General features: G+C 25.8%; 1 protein-coding gene across 2 annotated transcripts in view; it reads left to right on the forward strand.

The window, feature by feature from the left end:
- Positions 1–2437: 2437 nt before the first annotated feature.
- Positions 2438–13611, forward strand: part of LOC108561436 (transmembrane protein 65) — a 33778-nt gene continuing 22604 nt past the window's right edge. For both annotated transcript variants that reach the window (XM_017919374.1, XM_017919383.1), the window contains exon 1: positions 2438–2928. In XM_017919374.1, coding sequence (XP_017774863.1) covers positions 2613–2928 — 316 coding nt within the window. In that variant the 5' untranslated portion in view covers positions 2438–2612. The remainder of the gene's footprint in view (positions 2929–13611) is intronic.

Consider the following 13611-nt stretch of genomic DNA (forward strand, 5'->3'; position numbering starts at 1 on the left):
TAATCCCGACAAACATAATCCCAACTATATCAAAATCCCGACTATAACTAACATTTTTACAATAAAATTTTTAAATTATTTCGTAGCGTAGTCAACTTGTGCTACAGTTTTATTATTAATAACTATAAATTATTATTAATTTATTTGATTTTCTTGAATTGTTCATAAATCTTAACATTATGAAATAATCTAAAATACAATTAGATTATTAATTGTTATTATTTGTCGTTCCGAAATAATTTAAAAATGTTATTGTAGACATTTTCGATATAGTCGGGACATTGATACAGTTGGGATTATGGTTGTCGGGATTTTAATATAGTCGGGATTATATTTTTGTTTCATCTTTCTATTTGAGAAATGTTAATAAAGAAAACATCCATTAATACCGAGTATTTTCTATGAAATATTTTAAATTAATAATGTATTAAGGTAAGTAAATTTTACATTTATTTCAAAGTTCACTTGAAAATATAATGTTTATTCTAACACAAATATATTTTAGCTTTCATTTGATACCAAATATTTTTAATTTAATCAAATATTAAGAAAGTTATTAAGGTTTAATCAATTGGCAGTTTTAGCAAATCACTAACAAGTTGTTGAATCACCACGGTCAAAATCTTGGAAAATTATCACCATGAAACCAGGAGGGTCTATATCGCAAACCCGACAACCTAATGACAGTCTATAGAAATCCCGACTATATCGAAATCCCGACTAAATCAAAATCTCGACAACCATAATCCCGACAAACATAATCCCGACTATATCAAAATCCCGACTGTATCAGGATCCTGACTAAAACGAAAATTTTTACAATAACATTTTTAAATTATTTCGGAGCGTAGTCACCTTGTGCTACACTTATATTAATAATAACAATAAATTATTATTAATTATTAATTTAAAAATTTTATTCAAGACATTTTCGATATAGTCGGGATTTTGGTTGTCGGGAATTTAATATAGTCGGGATTATGATTGTCGGGATTTCGATACAGTCGGGAATTTGATTGGTATTTCGGTATCTAATAATGGTGTATGTTTGGTTTCCTATATTCATTAAAATAAAAATTTGAAAAAGTTATCATTACATTTTACTAAAATTCAAGAGAATCGCAATGAAAATTAAAAATAAAATAAATCTAATACTAATTTCATGTCTTGTTTTATTATATAATATAAAGTATCTGAATTTATTTTATAATTATCATTTATTTCAATTAAGTGCAAGAAATTTAACAGAAATTTATTTCTTTTTAAACTTAATTAAACTAACAAAACTATTTATTTCAAAATATATACATTAGTAATAAATTATGAAGAGTTTTTTAAGAGTTTTTAAATAAAATATTATATAATAATTTTTTTATGTATGTTCAATATAGGCAATACAATTTTCACTTATTCCAATTACTATTTTTTTAAAATTAATAATGTCACAAACAATTATTATTATTTTTAAGAAATGATGTTTTCAATGAAAAATGGTAAGACATAAGAAATGATACAATAATTATTGTAATGTGTAGAGTATAGATAAATTTGGTACTAAATTCATTAGATTTTCAAATTGATAATCATGAAAAATTAGTCACATTTCTACAAAAAATCATGTTAAGAAAAAATACTAATAATAATGACTTTTTTAATAAATACTTAATACAATAGAATTTTCAAGTAAGATTAAACAGATAATAATTAGCATTCATTTAAGAAGTTGCTTATTCTAATTGTAAATGCGTACAAAGTTGTATATACTTTAATTTAAAATTTCAATTGTTTTATTTATCATTGGAAATAAAGTCATTCATCATCAATTAATAAAGATTGAAATTGAAAACTAGATGAAAATGCAGCTAATTTTGAGGAGATACAAGTTGATAGAAGAAGAAAAAAAACTAAACATAATTTTAGTTTTATAGATTTACAAGATTGGCAACATGTCAATTGTAAATAATTAAAGTTGTACTGTCAAATAGTTATTTTCGATAACCTCAAAGAAAAATTTGAATTATTTATTTCATATATGTTTATATGTATGAAAGTAAGAGAAAAGTAAATAAGTGAATTTATTGTAGATATAGAAGAAGGAAACATAAGCTGTTTGATTGGACAAATTTTGTAATAAGGATGGATTAGTTACTTCAAAAAATATGTATGTATACAATATTATATACATTAGAATGAAATAAGTATAAGGTTTATTATTAAAGCAAAGAGAGGTTACAATTAGGCATTTGGATGTAGCTTGAAAACTTTGCTCAATCTATTATAGAAATTAGTCCCAACTCTGGATTTGAATTGTAGACGTATCGGAATGTCTGGAATCTGTCTGGACGTTATGCAACCGACGATGCTGTGTATCCAATTGGGGGCGTTTGCGCAATTTTCGTACACATGACACAGTGAATATCTCGGTGTTTTTGGGGGGAATGTGAGTCACCAGTCGAGTGTCAGCCGTGGTCGAGGAACATGCTATACTCGAGGTCCCTGATCTGATGAAAGAGTGCACTCGGTGCGTGAGGCGCGTGTGGTAAATAGATGCTGAAAGATCTCGAAGACATCATCGAACGATAACATCACAGACGATAAATAGATACGCAGAGATGGCAACTGCGATCATAACCAAGCAGTTCTTGAGGACAGTTGGCGCGCATCAGCACGTCCTTCTGAAGACGACCACCACTTCTTCCAGTCAGCTGCTTGTACTGAAGCACAACTACTGCATGTCGAAGAGACAGTTCGGAGTTGGGACTGGGTTGGAGGGAGCTGCAGCAAGGGCAGAGACCACGAGCACCACGCAGGGACTCTCGAAGCTGCAGGCCCAGGAGCTCGTCCTCAGGTTGACCACGGAGGAAAGGGTCTTCTTGATCTCAGCTCTTCAGGAGTATCAATCCAAATCAATCAAAGACGAGTATGAGGGTGAGTACTTCCAATGATTCTTCACTATATTTAGATACAGCAGCATTTAAAGAGAACTTCAGAGAGACAGAGAAAGTTTGTTGACAAAACAATATTGGTTAACACGAGAGTGATAGATGCAAACTTGATTTATTTTTAAATATCAACGATTTTATTTTTATACTTCGTAAACATTGTATGAAATTCATTCACAATTTTAACAATTGAAACTTTGAAAATATACTACATAATATAGTAAATATCAAATTTCATTTATATAAAATCATTTTATGTATTGATTATCTTTTGTTAAAAACAAAAATTACATTTACAAACTTGATTTACTTGTCTCATGCAAAAAGTTTAAACTTAAATTGTTTATTTTTTTTTATAAATATTCAGTAAAATTGTTATAGCAAAGTTATTATATAAAATTATTTTAAATTTAACAAAAAAATTTAAATTAATTTGTTACAAATTTTTCTAAATCAATTAATAAAATTAATTTCTATAGAAATTCTATGAGAAATAATACTATTATAATTAAATATTACGTTAAAGTGAAGATTTTTAAATAGATATGTATCTTCATATTATAAACTTATAAGTAAATACATTTTGAAAGACACTTTTTAAAGAAGATTTTACTTTGTGTAAGAACTTTGGCGACAAGAAAAATCAATAATCCGTTCTATTTTCAACCATTTTACTGCAGTATTGAAACTAGATTTTGCTGCCAAAAGCTTTTGATCGTATTTTTATACTTGAAAATGAACCTCGAAACACGCAACAATCAAATAAATTTTATTTTCATCAATCTTTGATTTTTTTTAGTTTATAATTTCTTTTTAGAAACAGTTAAATCATTTTTTCTTTTGATGTTTAGTTTGAAAATTGGTTTTAATAATGATTAAAAAATAAAAATTATATTTTATTCTTAATACGTAAATGTTCATAAATATTTATGAAAATGAATAAATAACTTTGATTTAATCAAAAGTTTCTGTGCGTTTCTGCAGAATTGTGAAAAGTTTTTCGTTTATTCCAACGAAATTATGATGATATAAAGAAATCTCAAACTTTTCTTGAACATATTTAAAAACATATATGGAATTTCTTGTTCTATAATATTAAAAGTTATATGTTTATGAAGATTACTTTCCACGAATCGTAAAATCATTTAGAAATGAAAATTAAGAAGGTAATAATTCGTATATAATCATTACATAATTTATTGGTTCTTTAGTAAAAACAAAATATATTTACATTTGACTAAAATATTTTTGTATTTTTTTCACTATTTAACTACGTAATTCTTTTTGTTATTATTTCAACATTAGTTTAAATTCCACAGAAATAATACAAAGACACGTGAAATGGGTGCCAAATATTACTGGAACTGTTTCAAATTGAACAAAATAATGTGCGAAAATCTTGTTGAATGTTTAATTATTTCGTGAACTTATGTATTTAAAAACTAAATTTATCTTTTGACTTAAAATAATGTATATTTTTAAGAGCTTATCAAAATTGAGTGATTAGTTGGAAACTATTATATAAATTTAAAACATGTTTTTTAATTGTTTGAAAAAAAAATGTGTTTAAAATTTTTTGTAATATTAATCAAATTCCTTCAATTGGAATAATTATATAATATTTATCTATTTTTCGTCTAATAATAACGTTTATTTTTAATATAAATGTTTGTTTTTAATAGAATTGGATTTTCAAACTAATATTTAACAGTAAACTCATGCAGAAAACTATAGGAATATCTTCCAATATATTTGTGGGAATAGAAGATGCGATTGTTTGTTAGCACGTTTCGTATATTTGCAGAAGTAATGCACCATGGTTCTGTCCATACTCGAGGAAATCAATTTGACGATTCCGGAGTTGGAGAGGGCAATACGGTGTAGATGGATAGATGTATGCATGTGTGCTCGGATATTGGACGGAAATTCCTCGCTTTTGCATCAGTTTGTTCGATTTTCTCCATGCACGAAGACGTGAATAATGCGAACTTTACATTACTCGCATTTATCTAGTTGGATATGGATTTTCCATTCTACTTCAAACAAAACAAAACTAGAACATATTATCAATTTAACGTATTTACCAAACATCTTAACAATAAAAAATCCACATAAAAATTACTTACTCAACAGTATAAAAAACTTAAAATTTCTTTAAAAAAATATAGAAATTTTAATAATTTTTCATATATTCTGTAAAAGTAAATAAATTTATTAGGATATTATCTTGAGATTTCCACCAATAGTATATATTAATGTATCAGTGATCACCTATTCAATTACTATTAGAAATGGTTGTTGTTTAACTTTTAAAGCTGTGAAGTAACCAAACTACGCCATCTGTTGTCAACTTTTATCAATGTTTATCTAAAAAGTTGTTAACAAGTTTGAATATATATTAGTTAATTAATTGTTGTAATTAAGTTTTCACATGTATTTAACGCAGAGTTTCTGAATTGGTAATTGTGTTCCAACCCCAATTGCAAAGAGTATTTCAACAGTTTCTGGTTTTTGACACATGGTGACAGCTGTCAGTTCCTCACTTTGATACAGATTGACAACTGTCATTTTGCGACTGATTAAAAAATCAAATCATCATAGTTTGAGAAACACTGATTTCCACCATTATTATGTCGAGTCTCCAACAATCACTACTATAATACTCTACTTTCTGTTTAATTTAAGTATCAATGATGACTTATTCAATTACTATTAGAAATGGTTGTTGCTTAACTTTCAAAGCTGTCAAATATGAAGTAATCCAACTACGCCATCTGTTGACAACTTGTATCAATGTTTATCTCAATAGTTTTTAACAAATTTGAATATATATTAGTTAATTAATTGTTGTAATTGAGTTTTCACATGTATTTAGAGCACCGTTTCTGAACTTTTTTGCCTCACAACATAATTATTGGTAATTGTATTGCTAGCCCAATTTCAACAGTTTCTGGTTTTGATACATGGTGACAGCTGTCAGTTCCTCGCTTTGATACAGATTGACAGCTGTCATTTTGCGACTGATTAAAAAATCAAATCATCATAGTTTGAGAAGCACGAATTTCTACCATTATTATGTGTAGTATCCAACAATCACTGCTATAATACTTTAGTTCTTGTTTTATTTAAGTATCAATGATGACTTATTCAATTACTGTTAGAAATGGTTGTTGCTTAACTTTCAAAGCTGTCAAATATGAAGTAATCAAACTACGCCATCTGTTGACAACTTGTATCAATGTATGTCTAAATAGTTTTTAACAAATTTGAATACATATTAGTTAATTAATTGTTGTAATTGAGTTTTCACATGTATTTAAAGCAGCGTTTCTGAACTTTTTTGCCTCACAACCCAACATGAGACCCCAATTGCCAAGAGTATTTCATCAGTTTCTGATTTTGACACGTGATGACAGCTGTCAGTTTCTGACTTTGGTACAGATTGACAGCTGTCATTTTGCGACTTATTAAAAAATTCAACCCATCATAGGTTGAAAAACACTGATTTAGAGTATTTTTCAAAAAAAAATATGTATAATAATATTTGTATAATAAAATAATTTCATTGAAATATTAACCTCCAGTTCACTGTAAATCAATTTAATTACCATTATTAATTTTATAATTAATTCATGTATGGTAATTTGAATTTATGTTGCGTCACCAATAAAGCCCTTTCTGTTCATCGGAGTAACGATTTAGAATATATGCATTATTAACTTGGACCTGCATGTAAATCAATAGATTTGTAATACGCACAACTGCGAATCACTCGATTACGACAAAACTGTTGCAGCGAATTAATGCGATTTTCAATTGCAACGGTAAAATCGACTTTAATCAATCACGAGCTGTTAATTACTTAATTTCCCAAACAGTAATGACATATTCATTAACAATCATCATTAATTTTGTTTCTAATTAATAAATGCAAAATTTAGTTTTGTTTGATAAAATTGTTAAACAGAAAAGAAAATAACAAATATATTTAGCCGATTCTTCATTTTGACATTAGGTGACAGCTGTCAGTTGCTCATTTTGATACATAGTGACAGCTGTCATTTTGTGACTCATTAAGAATGTCAGGTTAAAAAATACCAATATTTTTTTTTTAAAGAAATGCATAGAATAAAATATTTAGAAACATTTCAACATAATAAGTATAAAAATCGGAGTTAATTATAACATTTTGTAAGTATTTTAATTTAATTAATTAATTGAATTAAATAGAAGACTTTTTCTTAAATAAATTTAATTATTTCTTGTTACAAGTTTCAAACTTTTTGAATTGTAAATTTTTGAAAAGAATTTCATTAATTCAAAGAATACACAAGAAATCTAGAAGACACAATTTAACTTATTAAATTTTAAAAGTTTGGAAATACATAATACAATTTTCGAGATGCCTTTCCAAGTGGGATTTTCAAGAATGGATGACATTTTCGTGGACAATAACTAAGGGGATTCCCACTAGACAGGGAAGAGTAATTCCATTCTCAGGTATAATAAATTGTGGCCAGAGAAAACATGTCTAAAGGGCAGGTGCGATTCTCTCTCGTATTGATTGTTGAAATATTATTCCATTCCCAATTCCATTACGTTCCACTGACATCAAAAGGCTTTGACTTCAACGAATCTCTCAAGCTTACCATACAAATTACAAATGCATGCATTAAAGATAAAATTTCTTTGAAAATCATAAACATTTTATATAATCTCATAAATATGTATATTGTGATTTAATTATTGATTATATTTATATTTTTTTTTAATACAATTAATTCAAAAATACATTTATTTTCCTATAAGATTTGTCTATTTTCTTATAGGAATTGCAAGAACTTTGTTTCATATAGCCAAAATTGATAAAAATCGTCCTAAAAATACAACTATGGAATATATTTTTCTAATACAATCTAAAAAAAATCTTAATTATTATTGTTTTAATCTATATTAAAATTTACTTATAAATTATTTTTACCATAAGATTTGTCTATTCTCTCATTAATCTAGATTTTTTGTTGGAATTTCAAGAATTTTTCTTTGAAAAAAAAAAACTTTTTAAACAAATCTTAATTACTATGTGTAATGTAAGTTAAAAACTCATTTTACCATAAGATTTGTCTAATTCTATCAATATTCTAGATTTTTTGTTGGAATTGCAAGAACTTTATTTGCTATAGACAAAATTTAATGAAAACCTCCTATAAATATAATTCGTTTAGAAGTCTTTGATAATAAAGCGTAAATGATTCTATATAGAAAAAAAAGGAGAGTCAACGAAAAACTCCAGGAGTTTGTCCACCTTAATTACGTTCCTTTGTATCTTCACAGCCTCTAGCAAAAAAGGTCGTGTTAATTTCTTTACTGAAGAGGATCAAATGAAAAATGTCTATTGGAAATGGAAGTAAATGGGATTTTCTGCTCGGTAATACGAAAATAATTGTCGAATGTAATTTTGGAGAAAATTGTGTTTCCTCTTTTTTTAATATCTATTTAATTATTATTTTTGTGTTGGTATTGAGTAATTGTTATGTAATGTACTTGTTTTTAGATATTCTCAATTATTTTTAGTATTTGTTTTGTTTGTTGCTATGGAAACATTCAATAAGAGACTTTTACTTTTTTGTTTTGGTGCCAACATTTTCTTATTTGGTAATTAAAAATTGACAAGTAGTAGTAGAGTAGTATTATGGTTGAGATGTGCATGTTTCTTGTCAAATTACTTGTATATATGCAAGTAACCACAAGTAAATGATACATAATTATAACGTAACTATATTTTTTGCTAATATATCATAAAAGTTGCTGAAATTATTGTTGACAACAAAAAAAATGAAATATTCAAAGTTTTTACCAAAATAAATGTTCAAATTCTTAAATTCGCTTGACAAAGTTTCGTTTGATGTGTTGTCACCTTTAAATTTAAACCTCGGGTTATTTATCAAATGAAATTCTACGATATTTCCTTTTCTTTTCCAAATTTACGATTTTATTTTTTCAGTTTTTAATCCGTTTATTCCATACAAAAAGTTGTTATAAAATAAAGTTTCGAATGGTGTGGTGTGTTTAAACTTACACCTGGACGTTTTTATTTTTCAATCTGTTTTCGATCCTTTTTATTCCACACAAAACTTGTTTTTTTTTTATTCTGTTTCCATTTTTCTGGGAAAACAATTGCATTCACGAACGTGCGTTTGTCAATTGTCTGTGTTATAAAAAAAACAATTTCCTCGCTTCAAAATCCGCAGTTTCATTGTTTTCCAATTAAAACGAAACTCCCCAATTGTTATAAATGTAATTATGTAATATGGTTTCATTGTTATTTTTTTCTATTAAAAAAATCAATAGAAATTTGTCACAGAATTTCATTAGCAATGAATTTGTTTGAAAAAAAAATACAAGGAATAAATTCATGAAAAGAAATAGTTTTTTAGGAATTATATGAAATTTGTGTAACTAATTTAAAAATTAAAAAAATCGATCGAAACTCCATCTATCGGATTATAAAGTTATATTTTGATCATTAGTTGATCTTAGTTTTTAATGAACATAATTACTTTACTGTTAATTAAAATCTATACTATTAAATTAATAGTATTCAATTAATAACATTGGACATCTATGTTGCTTTATAGTTGAATCGATTTTGTATGTGTGTGGTAGCAATTAATCAGTTGGTGATTCGTGAAACATCGATTTGATGTTGTTGCTACGTGTTTCGGCTGTGGTAAAGCCGCTTTTGGCATCGAACATGACAAATTGCGGTCTTGAAGCGACTGAAAACCGCCCTCACGCAGTGGTAATTACTTGGGATTATTGCACGAAATTAAGGGCGTTCGGGATGCTATCTCGTCGACGTTGTCGTCCTTGTGCTTGTCTACATATTGCCCTCCTTACTCCAAAACCGGGGTCTGCTTAAATCACTCTACAGGGGATTACACAGAAGTAGAAGGAGGATTACGAAATGTAGGGTTTACAGCACGTTTTGATGAATTTACGAAAACGTATATTAAATACGAATTTATCTTTATATTTCATATAAATAATAAAGTTTAGATCAATTTAAAAATTATGTACTTTGACTAGTCAATATAAGAATATTTGTATAAGACTATTATATAATATATTGTAATATAAACTTTTACTAGTAAATACACACAAGTTATTTGTGGTGTAATAAATTTGTTAAATTAAATTATTATCTACATTTACTAGACAAAGTAAGAATATTATTTTTTTTATAAGATAATTGTAATATTTATTATTTGTAAATTTATTGTAATATAAACTTTTACTATAAATACACATCAATTATTTATGTTGAAATAAATTTCATGAATTTAATAATTTTGTACATTTATTAGTCAATGTAAGAATAAAGTATTCTCATACGTAATTTTTACATATTTACTAGTAAAAACATGATTACTTTTCTTCAATAAAACTATAATAATAAATTGAAAGTAATGAAGTAATTAAATTTGTCTACTTTATAAATTAGAACGCATTAATAATTCCAGTCTCATCAGCTCTATTTCAAATATAAAGTTGTTAACTAACTGTGTGTAACTTTTTTTAATTGTATTTCAAGTCGAGTGGATCATAAAATTTAGCGAAATGCGCCGCAGCTCATCCAACTGGATTAAAGGATCAAAATGAAATGACCAATCATCCCTTCCGAAATTATGCATTTAAACGCTGAGTAAATAATCTCATACCCAACATATTTTATACATTCATTTTCGCAACTTTTTGTAGAAGATTTGATGTGAAGAAGTATACAATTTTCCACATTTCTAAATCTATTTACATTAATGAAAAAATGACTAAAATCTATGAATTTTTCAAATTTCCTTGAAACATAATATTTTTAATGGAAATTTTAATGTGAAAAAATATACAATTCTCCATATTTCTTAATGTTAATTGTCATATCATAATAATTAATGATTTATTAATGCAATTAATATAAAATTTGAATTATATTTATTTATTTCAATTAATAATATATTAGTAACATTTTTATAATTTTTAGTTAATTTGAAAAAAGTAGAAAATTAATAAAAATTTGAATTATATGTATTTAAATTAATTAAATAAAAGCACAAATCATTTAAACTTTAAAATTTTTAAAAGAATTTTCCACTTTTGTTCATGTTAATTATCAAAATCGGCAATGAATCAAAATCATCAATGCAACTAATAATAAAAATATTTTTCTTTCAATTATCTATGACTTATGACTAAAATCTTCATATTTTAAACATTTTTAGTGGAATATTTGAAGAAGTCGACAATTTTCCACTGTATCATAACCAATAAATCTGAATTATCCATGCAATTAATAAAAACGTGATTGTGGTATTTATTTCCAAGTAAACTTAATTAAATTGGATTTAAATTTATTAATCTTTCAGTTTGTTTTTTAAAGTTGTAAACATTTTAATTCGAAGGTAAATTTTTCAGGTTTGTTAATGTTAATTGCCTTTCATGTAAATATGCTAGTTACATAATCAAGTATTTAAATAATTAGAATTAGTGAACATTTTCAGTTTCATTTACTTCTTAAAAATGTTACTTTTGTACATTCTTCAATTTTTGTATTTTTTTTGTGCATTCTGAAACAAAAAAGGCAACTATTAAATTAGATAAGTTTACTAATTTGTATTTCCACTACTTATTGGAAAAAAACTACTATTTTTTATGAAACCCAATTTCATTTCAATATTGTATACAATCTTCAATTCTTGATTATTATTGCATTATAAAACAAATATTTTGTTTACGTTATGTAACTATTAAATTATATAAATTTAAGAATTTGAAAACTGGAAAAGACGTGTACTGTTTAAAATGAAAATATGAATAATGAAACGTGGCAAGAAACGAATATTAATGTTAGAGAAAAAGAGAGGATGAGGACGCTCTTGTTTCTTGCCTCTTCGCCCGAAATATAAACGTATTTTCTCTAATAGCATTTTCCTTCGTGAAATAACCCTTCGCAATATTTTCCGCTGTAATAGTGAAGGTATTATGAACGTAAAATATGAGTTGTAATATTTCTTAAAGATTGTTAAACGTTCCAAACAATATTTCATTGTTTACTTAAGTAATTAGCAAAAAAAATACATTTTTTTTATTACGTTCCTAAATTAATTAAGTTTGGTGAAAAAAAAATTAATTTAAAAGCATTATAAATTTGCAAAAGATATAAATTGAAACAAACAAAAATGTTTTCTAATAATTAGATTTTTTTTACTTGTTTGTTGAAATAACTAGAAATAATTCAATTTACTTCACATAATTAATTTTCATTAAATTAATTAAATTATAATTATGAACTGAGAAAAATGAAATTATTGATAATAATTTTATTTAAATTAGCTAAATTTTGTCCTAACAATTATTTCCTTTTTTTTCTGTTTTTAATTAGAAAAAAAATGCAACGATTTTGTTTATTCCTTGTTTTAAATGAATTTATTGGAAACATTTTAAAAATAACATTACAATTTTTTTTATTAAACATAACAATAGTAAATAAAGTGATTATGTGGATTAATTTCAATTTTTTCTATTAATTCATTCAGAAATTATAGATCATAATCTTATTTCGTAATCATTTATTTTTTTCTAATTTTGAAGCATTATTTGTTACAATAATTTGTTACAAGAAGTTTTTATTACAGATTTTAATATCTTTTACTTAATAAAATCTGTAATAAAAAAATTAATAAATTAAACAAATTAATAAATTAAAATGGAAACGTGTACATTTGTGAATCATATTTACGTTTTTTAATTAGTTAACATACTTATGTAATTAAATGAAAATTAGGAATGCATATTTTAGAAGTGATTAACAAAATTAGAATAAATGTATTAAAAAAAAATATGAATGAGATTGAATATATCTTGTTTGCATTAGTTTTTTTTTTCTCTCGTATTTTTACATTCTATCTCACGAAAATTACCAACAAATACAATTCCATTCAGTATTTCCAAAAATGTGAATGTATTAATCAATATTACTAGATTCTTTCTATTGTGAAGATTACCAAGAAATATTTAAATTCCATTCAGTATTTACAATAAAATGTGAAGTGGACATTTGTTTTCTCTCGTGTTAATCAATATTACTACATTCTCTCTCTCTTGTAAATTATTAATCAACAAATATTTTAAAATCAAATTCCCCAAAAAAAAAAATGAAGTGCACATTCTTTTGTGCTCTGCATTTAAATAAAAATACAAATATTTGTACAAGATATTTCGTGTTTATTTGATCTTTCCGTAGTTATCATCTCCACAAATACCATTTACAGTTTACAGATTATCTCGCTCTTGATTTATTTATTTATTCTCACTCGATTATCCACTCAGAGCTTCTCACTTCACGACTTTATTTTGAGAATGTTTTTTTCTTAAATCTTAATTTACTTTATTGCATTTGTTGTTAGTATTTTGTATACAATTATTTAAAATTTAAGTGCTGCATGATGACACAAATACTTTACACCAGCGTTTCTCAACATTTTAGCCGCACGACCCAACATATTTGTTTGTAGTTCTACTAAGTCCCAGTTGCTAAGTGTATTCTTCACTTTGACAGAAGGTGACAGCTGTCATTTTGCGATGCATTACAAATTAAACGCGACCCAAAGCTGTC

This window comes from Nicrophorus vespilloides, unplaced genomic scaffold, assembly GCF_001412225.1.
Source record: "Nicrophorus vespilloides isolate i.1.1-1 unplaced genomic scaffold, Nicve_v1.0, whole genome shotgun sequence".
Classification (NCBI taxonomy): domain Eukaryota; kingdom Metazoa; phylum Arthropoda; class Insecta; order Coleoptera; family Silphidae; genus Nicrophorus; species Nicrophorus vespilloides.